At 38.2% G+C, this 21033-nt stretch overlaps 1 protein-coding gene and 1 long non-coding RNA gene across 3 annotated transcripts in view; one reads left to right on the top strand and one right to left on the bottom strand.

The window, feature by feature from the left end:
• LOC139031808 (uncharacterized) overlaps window positions 1–21033 on the bottom strand; it is a 110709-nt gene that overhangs the window by 1936 nt on the left and 87740 nt on the right. The gene's annotated exons all lie outside the window — the stretch shown is intronic.
• NELL1 (neural EGFL like 1) overlaps window positions 1–21033 on the top strand; it is a 1003663-nt gene that overhangs the window by 960468 nt on the left and 22162 nt on the right. For both annotated transcript variants that reach the window (XM_070457287.1, XM_070457286.1), the window contains one exon: window positions 4762–4955. In XM_070457287.1, coding sequence (XP_070313388.1) covers window positions 4762–4955 — 194 coding nt within the window. The remainder of the gene's footprint in view (window positions 1–4761; window positions 4956–21033) is intronic.

Genomic DNA, 21033 nt, shown 5'->3' with positions numbered 1-21033 from the left:
GGAGGCCTGTCTGATGATTTGGGTAAGTATCATGGGTGACTGTCTTTGTGTTTGCTCAGCAGAGAACAACAGTTGCAATATGTAAATAGGGTGCCTCTTTCCTTTGGATGCCTTGGGATATGTATAATAGATTAAGTTGGCTTTGTGCAGAGCAAACAGGTCTGTATTACCAAGAATATGAATAATGTCAGTTTCCATAATTGCTAACATCTGGCTTTCCATAAATCTGTTAAATTGCATGGAAGCAGAATTAGATTTCTGTGTCATAAGTAAAGCAATTACATGGAACTCTGTAGGCAATATGGTCCTATATTCAACTGTGAAATCCATTCATTCTGGAGCAGCAAAAGCAAATCCAGGTTTTGCACCCTGTTTTTATTGTACACCCGTAGGTGTGTTCATCTTTTTGCTCAGGTTTCTTAATTTACGAGAGGAAAACACTGCCAATATGTTTGTAACTTTCTTAAATGCAAAATAACCAAATGTTAAAAAAGCATGCTCTAGCCAGGCATTAATTGCCAATTTAGAGAGTATTTTTGAGGAGACCATAAGTTAAAGATGCTTTTGTTGCCATTGTAGTTCTGTTGAAATTAATCTTCCAGACAGTTCCTGGGGTGATTTGTTGATAGGTCTTTCTCTGCCATTGTTCCCTTAAGCATTTGACGGGAAACTGGGATATGGAGGGAAGAGGAAAGGAGGCTTTCCTATTTCAGTGTGGTTATTGCTTTCTGTATTTATTGTATTTTGAACTAGACCCAAGAGCTTTCCCAGATGAAAAGTCAACAATAAGATGTGTTCCCTGAAGAGAAGGGTTGTGGTTATGCCTCATGCTTATTGAACACCCCAAAGACTAACTTTTGGCAAAGCAGTCTTTTATACTTGTATTGGTCTTTAAAATTCCTGGATTTAGGTAAGTTACATGAGCTTCCCAGGTAGTGCAGTGGTAAAGAATTCGACTGCCAATGTAGGAGATGCAGGTTCAATTCCTGTGTTGGAAAGATCCCCTGGAGGAGGAAATGGCAACCCACTCCAGTATTCTTGCCTGGAAGTTAAATAAATACATTGCACATCCAAAGTATATTCTTTGGCACTTCGTAATAAGAAAAAGATTTAGTTCTTGCCCTCAATGAGCTCACCATCTACCTATGAAGCCATGGATATATTAAAATATAACTCCCAAGAGATGAATGCAAGGGTACAGAGCAAGGTACAGAGATACTAAAATGCCAATAGTGACCGTCTTGCAGAATGAGGGATGGTGATGCTGGGTCTTGATTTTGAAGAATGCACGAGAGTCAAGATAGCACACAGGAAAGGGAAAAGGTTACCTTTTCAATTAATTTACACCCCACCCATTCCATGTAGGCTAATAAACAGCGATAAGGGAGGCAGGGAAGGACTCCCACAGTTAGAAAAGGCATGTTCCAAGGCACAGGCAGAGGAAACATCATGGCCTGTTTGTGGGTCACCGTTGCTTTTGAAGAGAAAGGGGAAGAGACAGAAGGTAACAAATGAAGTGCCAAACCAAGGCCTATGTGTATACTAGGAGATTGAATGTTCTATTAGAAGCGTCAGAGATCCACAGAGATGTGGCAGAGGAATGACATGAACAGGTTTGCTTTTTAATACAACATCCCTACCCTGTAGACGTGTTTACAGCAGTGATTTTCCTCTGGCTGAACAGAGCCCAGATGTCTAGATCCTAAATCACCAATTAAGCCCATTTCTAGTGGTGAGCCACCACGAGAAAACATCAGTACTTTTTAAAAGCTCTCCAAATATTTATATTTTGCCCACAATCAAAAAATCACTGAATTAGAGTGAAAAGTAGTTGAAGTCAGTATAGACCAGCTAGGAAGCTAATGCAATAGTCCTGGTGAGAAATATGAAAATCAGAATTGAGTTCAAAGAAACCTTAATTTTATTTTTATGATTATATAAGTGATGAGCCACCTAGCTAGCTAGCTATCATCAATTTCCTCTCTATCTGTATCTCCAGACATACAAACCAGATTGTAAATGTGATGGGAGAAGTATAAGACACTGTTTTGTTACTTTCAGCAAAAATATAGGAGTGAGAATAATGCAAAAAAATATCACTTTAGTATTGTTCCAAGATAGCATATATCTAAACAGTAAACCATGTACCACTAACTATCATTGCAATGAGTATTCAGAGAGGGTGAATAATCACTCTAAACTATAACCATATTGGAAGATACTTAACTGAGAAAGTAGGGCTTGAAGTTGGTCTTAATCATTTATATTCATTAAATAAACAAATGTTTTTGAATACTTATTATGTTATCTATGTTTCTACCTTCAAAAGACTGTAGAGTAGGTGGGTATGGTTTTGTACAGTTGATAATTGAAGGTCAGAAAGACTAAATAATGTGACCAAGGATACACAGTGTAATGTACAAAATGACCGGTACATAATAAGCACCAATTAATTGGAAGAGTTTGGTTTCAAACATGTGTGACCTGACTCCTGCATTCATTGCTACTTTTTGTTGTGAAGAATTAGAGGAAAAAGACTGGGATGATGAGAGAGGCTTCTAGGCAAGAGCACCATAGGGTCATATGTGTTACCCAGGAGTAATAAAGAAGTAATTAAGGTCTGATGTAGTTGACTTGGAATCTAGATAGCATAATTTAGAATCATTTCCACAAATGTTAAAGGAGGAATAACTATTCATTAAGTCAATGTTTTGACTGAGGCTACAATTGGTAGAACAAAGATAAAAAAATAAATCTTATAATGAACTAGTTTCTAGAAATATTGTTGGAATTCCTTAACATCTTCCACTTTGTACTGTGGCAATAAAGCCAAGTTTTATACCAATGTAGTGCATATAGTCAGTAAGGGAAGATAGGTCACTGTTTCTCATTGTTATTAAAGTCACTATAGTTTTAAAATTCTAGCAAACTAATTATACCATATTCTCTGAATTTCAACTAAAAATGCTGAAAAGGGAGCATACAAGATTTTATCCTTGAGAAAGAACTGCAATGTCTAGAGGGCAAATTAGTAGATAAAACCACAGACTATTCTAGTATGCTTAAAGAAGACTTTAGGCATTGAGTTGGCACAGTTTGTTGGAAAGAACTGTAGTATACCTTTTGAAAGACCCAACCCAGTCTTTGCTCTAACAGATACCAGCTGTGTGACCATTTAGCCATCTCTGTAACTCAGTTCTTCTTTTGTAGACTGAAAATAACTATTTCCATCCTGCAATCATATGACATGATTTGTGAAAAAGAGCTCTGAAAAACTTTGAGATATATATATATACACACACACACACACACACGCACATAAAATAATAGCAGATTGATTTTATTCTCTGAGCACATTTTTACTTTGAGTACTTAAGGGGGAAATGCCACTTATAATTACTTTTTTGTGTGCAACTTAGTTCCATAATTCTTTAAAAAAAAGCCTCCAGTTAAGATGGATTTTAGTGTGAAAAGTTAACTTATACTGTTATTCTCACCTACAGTAGGAGTCCAGCCTACCAATTAGTAGCCTACCACCAGTTTTATATATATTGCTGTGCTCCTCCTTATCACTTTCATGAGGACAGCGTCTTTAAGTCACTGTCAACGTTTATACTGCCAGTGTGCAAAAAACCCTGGTGCAGAGCAGACTTTTGGTAAAAGTATGTTGAAATCAACACTGTCACCTGAAAGATATTTGAAGGGCTTGTCAGTAGATTAATCAATGGAGAAGACAAATGACCCGACAGACAAATGGCTCATGTTTTCAAATACAAATACTTTAAAGACTGTCATAAGAAAAATCAAGTAGACTTTCCTTGAGTGATTTCAGAACTGGTACCTAGGTAGAAGTTACTAAATAATATATTTTCTTTCAATTTAATGAAGACATTTCTGAAAGAGTTATTCAAAGATGGAGTTTGCTGGCTTGTTGAGTTTGCTGGCAGGTTCAGGAAAAGGGCTCCAACCAGGGATGGACAGCTATGTGTTTGAGATGCGAAGGCCACTAGAGCTCTGAATGTCTAGGAGGGCTACTTTATTTATGTGTTTCTTCCATACTTGACTGTCAATGAAAAACAGCAAAATATATGGTGTCTTTCATCAGAATTCATGCCGTACCTCAGCTGTAGCCTCAAGATGTTTTCTTATGTGAGCAAAAATGCTGCTGGTCATTAAGGTGGTGAGTTTTTGATTAGGCAAGGCATCCTCTAAGAATTATTTCCTTTTCTTTCAATGTTGGCCCCAGGACCTGGGGGCAGTCTAATTGGCTCAGGATTGCCCTCATTGCTCACTTGTTCCTACTCAGCGGCTCATCTATTCACAGCTTTTGTAAACGACCCAGATCTCCATGGGGTGTCTCCACACTGTTAATGAATTAGCAGTATTTATTGCCTCTGGATGGCATAGTTCTTGAGGAGCTCCTAAAACCAGTTCAGGGTTGCTATTGAATAATTCAGTAATTAGAGCCTGACAGCTATGGGTTTGAGTCCCAGACTGGCCACTTATTAGCTATATGACAGTGGGCGTGCTATTTAACTTACAGGAGCCTCAACTCCATCATTTCCCAACTAGAGATAAGAGCAGATTGTCCTGCACAGAGCTACTGTGCAGAGTAGAGGAGATCAGGCACGTGGACAGCTTGGCACAGTACTTGACACAAGCAAACACTCGATGATGTTAACTAGTGTTAAGGTCAGTGATTATGACTTTCTAGTAATCATCTTGGCTAGAGTCTAAAGCTCCCTGCTTTCTCTGTTGCAGACATTGATGAATGTGCCTTAAGAACCCATACCTGTTGGAATGATTCTGCCTGCATCAACCTGGCAGGGGGCTTCGACTGCCTCTGTCCCTCCGGGCCCTCCTGCTCTGGTGACTGCCCCCATGAAGGAGGGCTGAAGCGCAACGGGCAGGTGTGGACTCTGAAAGAAGACAGGTGTTCCGTCTGTTCCTGCAAGGTGAGGCTGGTGTGGTGCGGTGGAAACTGTCACTGTTCTTTCTCTCCTTCCCCCTCTGCTCTCCCTCCCCATCCGTTTCCACCCGGTTGTTGATTCATAGGTCTCCTGTGGTTCCTGAAAAGGATTCAGTTCTAATCTCCACTACAGCTAATGATGATGCTGGGTGGCAGGCAGACTTGCTGGGAATGAGGTGAGGTGTAGGGGTTGCAAAGAGACTGCTGAACGCAGGGGCAGCAGGGCAGAGAAGCCACTGAGTCCCCCTACTGAGAGCCGGCAGTGCCTTTAAGGTTGGTTGGGTGAGAGCTTTAACGAGCCCTCATCTCCTGCTTTTACAGTCTTGCTGATTAAAACTTCTCTTTCCCCGAAATGATCGCCTGCATGAACTTGCTCACTCTTGTGGTGACATCATTCAGAATAGCAAGGCTCAGAGGTTTGTAGTGGCCAGAGACAGGTGAACCTCTGACAGGCTGTAAACACATGACAATGATGGTACGAGGCTGTCTGGTAAAGGATGTCTGTTTGTCGTGCTCAGTGCTGGCTAATTCCTTACATTAAGTTGTTTGGAAGTGAGTTTAATGCTTATGAAAATAAAATTCTGTCATCGACTAGTTTTGCTTTATGCTTTGCAAAATGGGCCTGTTAAAGTGTTTAATTTCCTTGTGCTTTATTTCTTTTTTTGTTGATCTTGCCTATTCAGTTTCCTTTGATATTACATTTTCTGTAGCTCTTACATTGTATTTTTATGTCTGTCTGGATGAGACTGTTTAATCTTTGGCTTTATGGGCGTGGGAACTGTGAGAAGTTACTTGCTTAGCAGCCTTGTAGAGAGTTGGTCTCCTGATAAACCCAGCATGCTCCCTGGAAACAGAGTAGAAATGAACCTTGAAAAGTCACCCAGTTCACTCACCGGCCTTCAAGTCTGTCACACCTCCAGCCCTGGGGGCACATATTTAGGAAAGCTGTTATTACTAAGTGTTTAGATCTCCATAACAGCATTCTTCCTTGTATATAAACAACTTTGTTGCTGTTGTTTAGTAGCTAGGTCATGTCCAACTCTATGAGAACCCAGGGACTCTAGCCCGCCAGCCTCCTCTGTCCATGGGATTTCCCAGGCAAGTATACTGGAGTGGGTTGTCATTTCCTTCTCCAGTGTATATAAACCTAGCTCCTCATACTTAGACTTAGGTTCATTGCTCCCAGTTGTTAAGTACCTCCCATATACCAAGCATCCTGAAATTTTTTATTAGTCATGTATTGTTCCATAGGTTACAAATACTTTTAGTGTGTTATATTTGTCTTTTCTCCTAGCAAATTATTATTGATTTTAATCAAAATCTGTAATCTTTTTTCAGCTTCTTATTTTATATTGGAGTATAGCTGATTAACAATGTTGTGATAGTTTCAGATGCACAGTGAAACAACTCAGCCATACATGTATCCTTTCTCCCCTAAGCTCCTGTCCTGTCCAGACTGCCACATAGCATTGAGCAGGTTCCCTGTGCCATATAATGCGTCATTATCGGTTATTGATTTTAAATATACCATTATGTACATATTGATCCTAAACTCCCTAATATCGCTTTCCCCAGCCCTTCCCTGCTGGTAACCATAAGTTCATTCTCTAAGTCTGTGAGTCTGCTTCTGTTTTGTAAATAAGTTCATATGTATCATTTCTTTTTAGATTCCACATATAAGGGATAGCATATGATATTTCTCTTTGTCTGACTTACTTCACTTGGTATGATAATCTCTAGGTCCATTCATGCTGCTGCAAATAGCATTATTTCGTTCTTTTTAATGGCTGAATCATACTCCATTGTATGTAAGTACCACACCTTTTTTATTCATTTCTCTGTCAATGGACATTTAGGTCCAAGCATCCTATAACTTACAAACAGCATCCCATTTAATATAGCATGACTCTGAAAGACAAAGAAACTGAGTTTCTAAGTTTTAGGGCAAGTAATGTACACTTAATATCACAAGATATAAATTTGTAAGCTGGGATTTGAAGTTTACTTCTTTGTTCCAAATCTTAGTTTTCTCATTTTGCCACATGTCCTGTAACTCTATATATGACATCTGTTGATATTTATAAAACCAATTAAGTAATCAGTCAACCCAACTGGATTGAGCTCAATGCTCAACTCACTACTATTGTAATGACTATGTAAGGACATTCCCTCAAGCAGTCTTCAGGTTATTAAGTACAATATTTAAGCATGTGGCACTGACTCAGAGCAAAAATTTTTGAGAGATGGAAACACTTGTTTTGGGTTAGAGTGGCTGAGAAAGGCTTATGGGAGAGGTTGGCAATTATGTCTCTATTCAGCCAGCAAAATGAAGATGAATTCCTTTACTTATTCTATTCTAGAAAATATTGCTTTACCAAACCTTTATGGAGGCTCACAAGCTGGCCCCATACTATTTTTAAGGCTTTCTATGTCCCTGATACCTATAACAGGCAAGGGATTTTAGTTGAGTCTTGACCAATATGAAACCAAAAGTTATTTTTCAGTTGTTGTTTTATTTAAGTCCATAATAAAGCAGGACATTTAGCAATCATTAAAATTTTTCCAAAACCTCATTAATTGGCTGTGCTAATAATCCAGCAGACAGTTGATTTATGCTGCTCTGACTCCTAAAGTATCTCTGATGACTTCTGGGAATTAGACCGATACTGCCACAGGAAAGGAACAAACCCTGTCATCTTGTTCTGTTAATATAATGTACCTCCACTACCCCTCCTGTATGAATAAAGTACTGAGCAGAGCTTGTTACATAGTCTTTTAAAAAATAAAAATTACCCATGTATAGCACAGCTTGCAAGAGGTTGTAGAATGAAAGGAGAGCTGGTTTTAGGAGCTGAACCAAGAAGCCTGAGTCAAATTCCATAGATCATCTTCAAAAAAATGAACTTATTTGTAATCCCCTTTGTTTTCACTATTTTCAGTTGTAAGTATTCTGATTTGATAAGAAATATTTCCAGTAGTTAAGCATGTAGTTGAAGTGTTATTATGGCATCATCTTAGAGGCTAAGAAGTAAAATCAAGGTTAAGTTATGAAATGCAGGCTTTTTAATCATATTCTGGATGTTTCCAATTCAAATATAAACAAATCACACAAGCAGAATCACAAAAGCCAGCCACAGGTCAAGGCATACTGTTGAAAGAAGCAAGGTCAGAGTTCTTTCATCCTTGAGAATCAGTACATCAGGTTAGCTAATGTCTCATGTCAATTGAAAAAGAGGCCTTGAAACATATGCACAGCTGAATGGAGTTCAGTGATAAAGCTAGGCTAGCACAAATGGACATGGGTTCTGTTTAGGTGAAATGTACCTCCTCGACAGTGACAATGCTTGTGTGCACCTTAAGACCACTAAATTGCCTAATTTAATTTAGGGGATGCATGTTCCTCCAGATCAGAAACCCAGAGTGAAAAACAGTTCTCTCTTTAGGCTTCATCCCTAAATCTTAACTTATAGCCCAGTTTCTTTTCATAGATACCCATTTGTGGCTTTTCCTTTCATAAATTTGTCATGGACCTAATGGAGATACCTTTTATTTTCTATCTGCACTACATGGAAAGATAGAGAGGTCTCAAGTTTATTAGTTTCCAGAAAATGTAGCATTTTAGTATGAATGGTTACATTTATATTGATGATCATGGAGATGAATGGGGAAATGGATACACAATTAACCACCTGTCATGTTATGGTAGAGTCATGAACAATTTATTTGTTGTGGGAATTTAGGAAAAAGAAGTATGCTTTATTCTGGGAGAATGAAGAAAGGAATAGGGAATGACTTCACAGAGCAGGTGACCTTTGAATACATTCTTAAAGAATGAGAAATTTATCCAAGTAGAGATGTGGGGAAAGTGAATTCCAAACAGAAGGAAAAGCAAGAACAAAGAAGCAGAAGCATAACAATATATATTAAAGGAAATATAAAGTGAATGATGAGATTAGACTATCAGGAGCAAGAAGAGTGTGAGAAGGTTATAAGAGGTGATGAGCCTGGAGATAAAGGATGGGGATAGAGTCAGGCTTTGGAATGTAGATTTTATCCTGTGAGCAGCTGAGGATCATGAGAGATTTTTTTCATTTAGGATTAATATGGCCTAATCATAGTCTGATTAATAGCATGATGGACATACTGGGGAGATCAAAACTAAATGCAGAGATACTACTTAGACTGAAGTAAAGATTCAGGAAACTAAAGGTGAGAACCTGGACGAGCAATAGAGAGGTAAGATCACAGGGTAAGTAACAGAGAAGTAAAATGATGCTCCTGATGAATTATGTCCCTCAGTTACTGTGGCAATGTGTGTCTGTATAATATAGGTGAAAAAGAAGCTTCAGAGTGGTGTGTTGTAAACTTAGCTGCAGACTTTCCTGGATAAAAAGAATTGAGGTGCCAGTGACAAGTAGAGACAGGATTTACAATTGCTCCCATACCTACACCCTTACCTACCACTGCTACACTCGTTAGTTCAGTTCAGTCGCTCAGTCGTGTCTGACTTTTTGCGACCCCATGGACTGCAAAATGCCAGACCCCCCTGTCCATTACCAACTCCTGGAGATTACTCAAACTCATGTCCATTGAGTTGGTGATGCCATCCAACCATCTCATCCTCTGTCGTCCCCTTCTCCTCCTCCTGCAACCTTTTCCAGCATCAGTGCCTTTGCCAATGAGTCAGTCCTTTGCATCAGGTGGCCAAAGTATTGGAGTTTCAGCTTCAACATCAGTCCTTCCAATGAATATTCAGCACTGACTTCCTTTAGCATGGACTGCTTGGATCTACTTTCAGTCCAAGAGACACTCAGAGTTTCTCCAACACCACAGTTCAAAGGGATCAATTTTTCAGCACTCAGCTTTGTTTATAGTCCAACTCTCACATCCATACATGACTACTGGAAAAAACATAGCTTTGACTAGATGGATCTTTGTCAGCAAAGTAATGTCTCTGCTTTTTAATATACTGTCTAGATTAGTCCCAGCTTTTCTTCCAAGGAGCAAGCATCTTTTAATTTCATGGCTGTAGTCACCATCTGTCATGATTTTGGAGCCCAAGAAAATATTGTATCCACTGTTTCCCCATCTATTTTCCATGAAATGGTGGGACCAGATGCCACGATCTTAGTTTTCTGAATGTTGAGTTGTTGGGGTCCAGCCCCAGTGGGTCCAGGAATACCCAAGGGATGAATGGCATCGGCGAAGAAGACAGACGCACACAGAAGGTTGTGTAGAAGAGGTAGCTTTTTTTTATTTTTAGAATACCTCAGTTTTTATAGAATGAATGTTACCTCCCCCTTAAGTCACCACATATTACATCAGATATTGGTTTCATGCTCCTGTCAATATTTTTCTTTCCCATGTTTTCCCCCTATGCATTCATTTAGAACAATTCCAATTACAGGGTTTTTTCTTAAATGTCCTGTACATAGTCTTCTTGCCTCAATGGCCTAACATTTTCATTCTAACAACACAGTGTTCTACAAATCTCAGGTATAGTGTAAATTCTTTGGACAATAAAACAATACATGGGAAGGGTCACAGTAACATATTTGACATTTCTGAGAATAGTACCATGTTAAAACCCTGATATTTTTCTTTACCTGAAATCTCAGTTTACAATGATTAACTATTAAACAGCAAAAACACCTCTAAAGCAGCAAAACACCTCTATTAATAGTGAGATGATGGCAGTGAAGCTGGTTAATATAAATCTTCTATTGAAATCCCATGTACCCCATTTCCTAACTCTGCAAAAATACCCATTAATATCCCATGTTGTTTAAAGAAAGGGAAACAATGAACAAATAGCAGCAAAGAAATAGCAATAATGAAAACACTTTCAACTAAGGAGCAAGTAAACTAAAGCAGTATAACTACTTCTAAATCTAAATGACGCTACTCTTTTCTATTCTAGAACATTATAATCTTTTAAGCAAGCAGTCAAACTATACCTGTGGCCTTTTCTTTTCTGACTTGATGTTTATGGTCGTGTCCTGAGCCAGAGCAATCATGAGCATTTCCAAGAAGGCTTGGACTTCTCCAGCGAGGCCTTATTACTATATATTATATTTCCAAAAATTAATAGAAAGCCCAACAACAGTAAGACAGAGGAAAGGGACATACCGGGCCCTTGGGACAACCTCGAGGGGAAGAGCTGCCTTGCAGATTCCTTTCTCGTCCCGGCAGCTCCCGAGGGGACATGTTGGGCCCCCGGGGCAGCCCCGAGTGAGGAAGAGCTGCCTTGCAGGTTCCTCTCTCGTCCTGTGACCTTGTCACGGTTTGGGCACACCCCGGTGGCTCCCGACATTGAGTTTTAAGTCAACTTTTTCACTGTCCTCTTTCACTTTCATAAAGAGGTTCTTTAGTTCTTCTTTGCTTTCTGCCGTAAGGGTGGTGTCATCTGCATATCTGAGGTTATTGATAATTCTCACGGTAATCTTGAATCCAACTTGCGCTTCATCCAGTGCAGCATTTCTCATGATGCACTCTGCATATAAGTTAAATAAGCAGGGTGACCAATATACAGCCTTGATGTACTCCTTTCCCAATTTGGAACCAGTCTTTTGTTCCATGTCCATTACTAACTGTTGCTTCTTGACCTGCATACAGATTTCTCAGGAGGCAAGACAGGTGGTCTGGTATTCTCATCTCTTTAAGAATATTCCACAGTTTGTTGTGATCCACACAGTCAAAGGCTTGGGCATAGTCAATAAAGCAGAAATAGATGTTTTTTCTGGAACTCTCCTGGTTTTTTGATGATCCAATGGATGTTGACAATTTCATCTCCTTGAAATGGTTCTTCTGCCTTTTCTAAATCCAGCTTGAACATCTGGAAGTTCATGGTTCATGTACTGTTGAAGGCTGGTTTGGATAATTTTGAGCATTAATTTGCTACCATGTAAGATGTGTACAGTTGTGTGGTAGTTTGACCATTCTTTTTCAGTGCCTTTCTTTGGGATTGGAATGAAAACTGACCTTTTCCAGTCCTGTGGCCACTGCTGAGTTTTCCAAATTTGCTGGCATATAGAGTGCAGCACTTTCACAGCATCATCTTTTAGGATTTTAAATAGTTCAACTGGAATTCTATCACCTCCACTAGCTTTGTTCTTAGTAATGTTTCCTAAGGCCCACTTGACTTCACATTTCAGGATATCTGGATCTAGGTGAGTGATCACACCATCATGGTTATCTGGGTCATGAAGATCTTTTTTGAATAATTCTGTGTTTTCTTAACATTTTTCTTAATATTGTCTGCTTCTGTTAGGTCCATACCATTTCTGTCCTTTATTATGCCCATCTTTGCATGAAAAGTTACCTTGGTTTCTCTAATATTCTTGAAGAGATCTCTAGTCTTTCCCATTCTATTGTTTTCCTCTATTTCTTTGCATTGATCCCTGAGGAAGGCTTTCTTATCTCTCCTTGCTATTCTTTGGAACTTTGCATTCAAATGGGTATATGTTTCCTTTTCTCCTTTGCCTTTCACCTGTCTTCTTTTCACAGCTATTTGTAAGCCCTACTCAGACAATCATTTTGCATTTCTTTTTCTTGGGGATGGTCTTGATCACTGCCTCCTTTATAAGGTCATGAACCTCTGCCCATAGTTCTTCAGGCACTCTGTCTATCAGGTGTAATCCTTTGAATCTGTTTGTCACTTCCACTGTGTAATCTTAAGGGATTTGATTTAGGTCATACCTGGATGGTCTAGTGGTTTTCCCTACTTTCTTCAATTTAAGTCTGAATTTGGAAACAAGGAGTTCATGATCTGAGCCACAGTCTGCTCCCTGTCTTGTTTTTGCTGACAGTATAGAGCTTCTCTATCTTTGGCTGCAAATAATATAATCAATCTGATTTCGGTGATGACCATCTGGTGATGTCCATGTGTAGCGACTTCTCTTGTGTTGTTGAAAGGGTGTTTGCTATGACCAGTGCGTTCTCTTGGCAAAACTCTATTAGCCTTTGCCCTGCTTCACTCTGTACTCCCAAGCCAAATTTGCCTGTTACTCCAGGTATTTCTTGAGTTCCTAGTTTTGCATCCCAGTCCCCTGTGATGAGAAGGACATCTTTTTTGGGTGTTAATTCTAGAAGGTCTTGTAGGTCTTCATCATAGAACCATTCAGCTTCAGCTTCTTCAGCGTTATTAGTCGAGGCATAGACTTGAATTACTGTTTAATTGAATGGTTTGCCTTGGACTGAATCAGAGACCATTCTGTTGTTTTTGAGATTACAACCAAGTACTGCATTTTGGACTCTTGTTGACTATGAGGACTACTCAATTTCATCTAAGGGATTCTTGCCCAGTCATAGATATAATGGTCATCTGAGTTAAATTAACCCATTTCAGTCCATTTTAGTTTGCTGATTCCTAAAATGTCGACATTCACTCTTGCCATCTCCTGTTTGACCACTTCCAATTTGCCTTGATTCATGGACCTAACACTCCAGGTTCCTATGCAATATTGCTCTTTGCAGCATCAGACTTTCCTTCCATCACCAGTCATGTCCACTACTGGGTGGTGTTTTTGCTTTGGTTCCATCTCTTCATTCTTTCTGGAGTTAGTTCTCCACTCTTCTCTAGTAGCATATAAGGCACCTACCAACCTGGGGAGTTCCTCGTTCAGTGTCCTATCTTTTTGCCTTTTCATACTGTTCATGGGGTTCTCAAGGCAAGAATACTGAAGTGGCTTGCCGTTCCCTTCTCCAGTGGACCACATTTTGTCAGAACTCTCCACCATGACCCGTCCGTCTTGAGTGTCCCTACATGGCATGGCTCATAGTTTCATTGAGTGAGACAAGGCTGTGGTCCATGTGATCAGATTGGCTAGTTAGACTACTGTTATTTGTAGTTGAAAAATCCAGCAGGAGAAAGACAAAAGCTTTAAAGGCCAGATTTCATTTCTGTGCTTCATTCAGAAGGTTTTTTTTTTTTCTTGTTATTTTTGTTTAATTAAAAATGAAGGTGAATTAAAAAAGAAAAAGCATTCATCCTGAAACTAAGTGTAATACTGTGCAAAACTAGAACTGGAGTTTTTCTGGGAATTAGAGGGATGGTCTGGGAAATGCATGTTCATAACCCATTGTCCACAATGTCATATTACAGTCAGGGCCCAATAGTTAACGGCAACAAAAAGTTGGGTAAAATGTGGGAGACTCTTACCTGAAATTGTCTGGAATACTGGCCATTTGATCTGGTCTCATATAAGCCTTCACCCAGAAACTGAGGAAGAGGGCCATAGTAGGGAAACTAAAAGATTCTTGCATTTCCTTCAAGTAAGGAGAGACTAACCCAGTCTGCAAAGAGCTAACAATAAAGCCCTACAGTTCTCAGCATAGCACTTATTCCAAGGATGAAGACCAGGCATGAGTCAGCCTGTGCCTGGGGCCAGAGTAGAGTTAGATTTCTAGAATCTTGCAGTCTACTCATAAAAATGCTTTACTTTGCTCTCAGAACTTAACCAGCACCATTATCAGTACCTTCCTGTCTAGAGTGTTTTCTGATGTCAGGAGTTGGCTGTGCAAGCTCTAAGGTTGTGTTTTTGTGTTTATTTTTTTTTCCTTGCTTTTGCTCATTTTTTATTTATGAGTTAATAATAACAAATATTTTCCCATGTGGTAGAATTCTTATTTCTAGAAGCATTTAGTAGTGGAGAATCCATAGGGGAAAATGTGAGTTGTTGCATTGTGTCTTATTTTACTGAAATAAAATATTGTGTTAGTTTCAGTTGTATAATAGTAATTCAGTATTTTTATACATTATATTCTACTTAAAGTTATTACAAAATAATGGCTATATTTTCCTGTGTTGTAAAATATATCTTTGTTGCTTATTTTATACCCAGTAGTTTGGACCTCTTAATCACCATCCCCTGTGTTATAACCGCCCTTCCCTCTCCCCACTGGTGACTACTGGCTTGTTGTCTGTATCTGTGAGTCTGTTTTGTTATACTCATTTATTTTTTATATTCCACATACAATTAATAACAGAGCATTTTGTCTGACCTACTTCACTAAGCATACATAATACCCTCTAGCTCCATACATGTTGTTGCAAATGGCAGGATTTTATAATGTCTTTTCATGGAGCATAATCTAGCAAAATACTGAATCTGTTGTACACCTGAAGTTAGCATAATGCTGTAAGTCAACTATATTTAAACTAAAATAGGAAGAAGGAAGGAAGGAAGGAAAGAATAATACCCAGTCCTTCTCAAACTCTTCCCCAAAAAAACAAAGAAGAGAAAACACTTTCAAGATCTTTTCACGAGGTTAGCATTTTCCTTTTAACAAAACCAGGACAGGACTGACTGTAGTACAGAAGAAAAGTATAGGTCTATATCCTTGATGTGTATATATGCAAAAATTCTCAATAAAATACTAGCAAACAAAATTCAGCAGCATATTAAAGTGATCATTCAGCATAACTGAGTGGGATTATCCTTTTGATGCAAAGATGATTCAGCATATGCAAATCAATGTGATACATCACATTTATATAATTAAAGAAAAGACCCATATGAACATCTCAATAGATGCAGAAAAGCATTTGACTAAATTCAACAGCTCTTCATGTAAAAACTCTTAGCAATTTAGGCACCTAAGGAACATACTTCAACATAATAAATGCCACATATGACATAAGACTTCAGCTACCATCATACTCAATGTTAAAATGTTGGAAGCTTTTCTTCTAAGATCAGCAAGACAAGGGTACTTATTTTCACCCTCTCTATATGTATGGTAAAAGAAGTCCTAGCCAGAACCGTCAGAGTGGAAAAACAGTAATAGATATCAAAACTGGAAAGGGAGAAGTACAATTGTCTCCATTTGCCAATGACATGATTTTGTATAGAGAAAATCCTAAGACTCAACCAAAATTTATGGGATCTAATAAATTCAGTAAACATGAGATTAAAAATTAACACTCCAAATTCAGTCATACTTCTATATACTAACAATGAATATTCTGAAAAAGAAATTGATCCTATTTATAACAGAATAAAACACAATAAAATACTTAGGAATAAATTTACCTAAGGAGGTGAAAGAACTCTACTCTGAAATCTACAAAACTCTGATGAAAGAAATTAAAAACACAAATAAAGGGAACATATTCCATATTCATGAACTGGAAGAATTAATAGTTTTAAAATGTCAGTATTACCAAAAGGCACGTTTGCTTTTAATGTGATCCCTATTAAGATTTCAACGGCAGTTTTTACATAAATGGAGAAAAATACTCCTAAAATTTATATGTAATCTCAGAAGACCCCCCACTGGCATACCACTGACCAGAATTCAGTGTCAAGCAATCCACTTTTCAGTTTACTTCAATTTTGTACCTTTTATCCTTCCTTCTTTGAGCCTGTTATTTGTGCTTTGCCATTTATTGTAAGAATGACTGTGAGAGCCATTCATAGGATTTTATGAACATGGAGAAGATGGGCAAGAGACAGTGGGCATATACTGGACCAACCTGACATACGCTAGACACTCGACTGTACCCTGAACTGTACATGAGTTTACACTGGACAATACCTTGACTGTACACTGCAGTATACACTGGGAGATGCCCTCGGCCTGTACACCAGATGTGTCCAAATGTGCTCCAATGTGTCTAGATATTCACTGGATCTACTCAGCGGTGCACTGGACTGAATCCTATACTATATGCTGGATGTACGCTGGGCTGTGCACTACTATACCCTGCATATACATTGGAATGTACAGTGTGAAGAAAAAGGCACTAGCATGACGTTATCTAGTACATCATGGACACATGTCCTATGAACACATACGTGCAAAATGCCAAGCTTTAATGATTTCAAGATTGTTTCTTCTGATTTTTCCTTGAGGTCCAGGTAGACACAATCAGTCCATTTTCAAGATGCCAAAAAAGATTAAAGGTGAACTTGCTTACCTTGTATTACAACCAAAGTGTGATTGATTTCTAAATTATTTAATGTATAGCTTGAAAAACCAAAACCCCACAACTGAACTTGGTGTAAATGTCTATTTGTCTACCCATAGCGGTTTTCCAAGGAGAAAATCTGGGAAGAAACCCTTGTAAAGAAGTTCTTATCATAGAGTTCAGGGAACATTAATTCTGAATCCCTTTTGTTTCTGTCTCTTTATCAATTTTCCCAGATGGCCCCAAAATAAATCCACGGGGCAACAGATGATGTCCTAATTCCAAGTAACAATGAAGAGATACTTTCTATTCACATAAAAGTGCAAGAATAATTGAATATTCACATGTAAAAATAAAACCCTGCACCACTATTTTACATCATTCACAAAAAAGTCAAAATGTATTCAGGATTTGAATATAAGACCTTAAACCAAGAAACACTTAGAAGAAAAAATAGGAATAAAGTCCCTTGTCATGGGTAATGATTTTTTTATATGATACCTAAAGCACAAGCAACAAAATTTCAAAAATAAACAATTTGGACTACATCAAGCTAAAAATTTATGAACAGCAAAAGAAATCCTCAAAATGAAAATATAACCTACAGGCCAGAAGAAAAATTTGTAAACCATCTATCTGACAACGGGTGGTTAAGACATATAAAGAACTCATACAACTTAATAGCATAAAAATAAATAACCCAACTAAATATGCATAAAGGACCTGACATTTCTCAGAAGATATATGGAAGGCCAGCAAGGACATCCCAAGATTAACATCACTAGTCATTAGGGAAATGCACATTAAGAACACAAAGAGATATCACCTCATGCCTGTTCAAATGGCCATCATCGAAAAGACAAGAGATAAATACTGGCTTGAAATGGAACCTTTATGCACAGTTAGTAGGATTGAGAATTGGTATGATCACTATGAAAAACAGCATGGAGGATCCCCCCAAAATTAAAATTGCCACATGATCCAGCAGTTCTACTACTGGGAGTATATTCAAAGGAAATGAAAACATGAACTCAAAATGATAAGTTCACCCAGATGTTCATAGCAGCTTTATTTACAATAGCTAAGACATAGAAATAAAGTGTTCATGAATGGATGAGGAGTTGTGCTATGGATGAAGAGTTGTGGTACGTATTTACAATATTATATTATTCAGCCAGAAAAAAATAAATGAATCCTACTATTTGCAACAATATGATGGATGGACCTTAATGGCATTATGGTAAGTAAAATAAATCAGAGAGAGAAAGGCAAATACTGTATGATTTCAGTTAGAGGTGGTATCAAGAAAGCCCCAAAAAATTAAAACATAGAAAAAGAGATCAGACTTGTAGAAGCGGAGGGTGGATGCTAAGGGGATTGAAAGAAGGTGGTCGAAAGGCACAAACTTCTCTAAGATAAATAGTGCTGGGGATGTAATGTACAACATGACAACTATAGTTAACATTCAGTTCAGTTCAGTCACTCAGTCGTGTCCAACTCTTTGCGACCCCATGAATCACAGCATGCCAGGCCTCCCTGTCAATCACCAACTGTTTTTCTGGAACTCTCTTGCTTTTTTGATGATCCAGTGGATGTTGGCAATTTGATCTCTGGTTCCTCTGCCTTTTCTAAATCCAGTTTGAACATCTGGAAGTTCACAGTTCACATATTGCTGAAGCCTGGCTTGGAGAATTTTTGAGCATTACTTTACTAGCGTGTGAGATGAGTGCAATTGTGCAGTAGTTTAAGCATTGTTTGGCATTGCCTTTCTTTGGGATTGGAATGAAGATGGACCTTTTCCAGTCCTGTGCCACTGCTAAGTTTTCCAAATTTGCTGGCATAGAGTGCAGCACTTTCAGAGCATCATCTTTCAGGATTTGAAATAGCTCAACTGGAATTCCATCACCTCCACTAGCTTTGCTTGTAGTGATGCTTTCTAAGGCCCACTTGACTTCACATTCCAGGATGTCTGGCTCTAGGTGAGTCATCACACCATCGTAATTATCTGGGTCATGAAGGTCTTTTTTGTACAGTTCTTCTGTGTATTCTTGCCACCTCTTCTTAATATCGTCTGCTTCTGTTAGGTCCATACCATTTCTGTCCTTTATTGAGACCATCTTTGCATGAAATGTTCCCTTGATATCTCTAATTTTCTTGAAGAGATCTCTAGTCTTTCCCATTCTGTTGTTTTCCTCTATTTCTTTGCATTGATCACTGAGGAAGGCTTTCTTATCTCTCCTGGCTCTTCCTTGGAACTCTGCATTCAAATGGGAATATATTTCCCTTTCTCCTTTGCTTTTAGCTTCTCTTCTTTTCACAGATGTTTGTAAGGCCTCCTCAGACAGCCATTTTCCCTTTTTGCATTTCTTTTCCATGGGGATGGTCTTGATCCCTGTCTCCTGTACAATGTCATGAACCTCCATCCATAGTTTATCAAGCACTCTGTCTATCAGATCTAGTCCCTTAAATCTATTTCTCACTTCCACTGTATAGTCATAAGGGATTTAATTTAGGTCATACCTGAATGGTCTAGTGGTTTTCCCTACTTTCTTCAATTTAAGTCTGAATTTGGCAATAAGGAGTTCATGATAGTTAACATTAATGTCTAATATAAAGGGAACTTATCAAGAAAGTAAATCCTAGTAGTTAACATTTAAAGAACTTTTCACCTCTTTATGTTTTTACTCCTTTTCTTATCTATATGAGGAAATGGATGTTAGTGTAAGCAACTGTGGTAATCCTTTCACAAAATATGCATGTCAAACACCATTATGCTGTAACTCAAATGTATAAAGTGATATATGCCACTTATTTCCCCAAAAAAATTAGAAGATAATTTTTGACAGCTAACCTATAATTGAAAATCCAGAGTGAACCCAGCTACTGTTCTGAAGCATGTTAAAGTATGAGGGCCTATTTGGCATTCTCACATAATTGATGAGATGTGAAGTTCTTTTGCACTAACTCTGGAGACTATTCACTTATTCATTCTTTTAAACAACATACACGGAGAAACTTGACATTCTGATTGGGTCTCATTGCCTGTTGAAAAGTATCTGCTTCCAGAAGAATCTATCCCTGTGTTTAATGTTGTTCATGAATAGCATGTGGTTCCTGAGATGGTCCTTCTGTGGCTGGGGAGGGTAATAGTCTGGTCAGCTGAGTTGACCAAATGGTTTCATGTTACAGCTATTTTTCTTCATTTCTGTTAAATCCATAGGGGAGTTATGTGGGGTATGCTTATATAAGCCAAATATGTTAAAATCATTGTATATGAGCTATAAGTCAATGGTCTATTGAAAACTTCCTAATATCTGGACACTCCTTTGTCCAAACTAGCTGAATTCCCTGACCCAATTCACCTGCCTAACTAGAGTCTTTGCATGCTGTCTATGAACATGTGCAGACATACATGTATGCATGTATATATGTGTGTATGCATGTGTGTACATATAATCTCTCATCCCCTAATATTTTGAACATTGATTTCTTATTTCTTCTAATAATAGAGTCATGTATACCATTTGAGGTAAAGAATGCTTTAACTTGTTACTTTCTTATATATATGTAGCCAGTATATCTCCTTTCCATTCTCCATAAAAGAATGTAAAACATTTAAAGATTTCTACTTTAGCTGGTAATAAACATATCTCAGCAAGCTCTGTCTTATGCAGCATTGTCATCCATAAAGTAGATGAAAACCTTAAGGGCAGTTCCATGACGTCTACAGATGTCACTAAACTGAAGGATGAAAAACTAATGGTGGATGGCGGACATAACATATAGAAAACATTGTGATAGGCCAGAAAAATGAAATGGATCTAACAAGGTGAAATACAATTGGATAAACACCAAGTTTTACACCTGCATCCAAATAACAAACCACAAAAGGCACAAAAGGACTTAATGACATTTTGTCTTAATTCATCTCAATACAGGGCAACACTATGACATAACCAAAGTAAGTAAGGAAGTAAATATTGAAATCAGGCTGCATTTTAAAAACTCCAGTACTTAAAACAAGATGACCATGAATGTCAATTCACTTTGTCTTGGTCAGACCATTACTGAGAAATTATCCTTAGCTCTCTAATTCAGCTACCTCATTTGAGAAATGGTGATAAAATTTTCTTTTCCATGGAATTATCAGTAT

The sequence above is a fragment of the Odocoileus virginianus genome, chromosome 28 (genome assembly GCF_023699985.2).
Source record: "Odocoileus virginianus isolate 20LAN1187 ecotype Illinois chromosome 28, Ovbor_1.2, whole genome shotgun sequence".
NCBI classification, from domain to species: Eukaryota; Metazoa; Chordata; class Mammalia; order Artiodactyla; family Cervidae; genus Odocoileus; species Odocoileus virginianus.
Note: the sequence above shows the minus strand (reverse complement) of the source record. Positions and strands in the feature narration are given on the sequence as shown.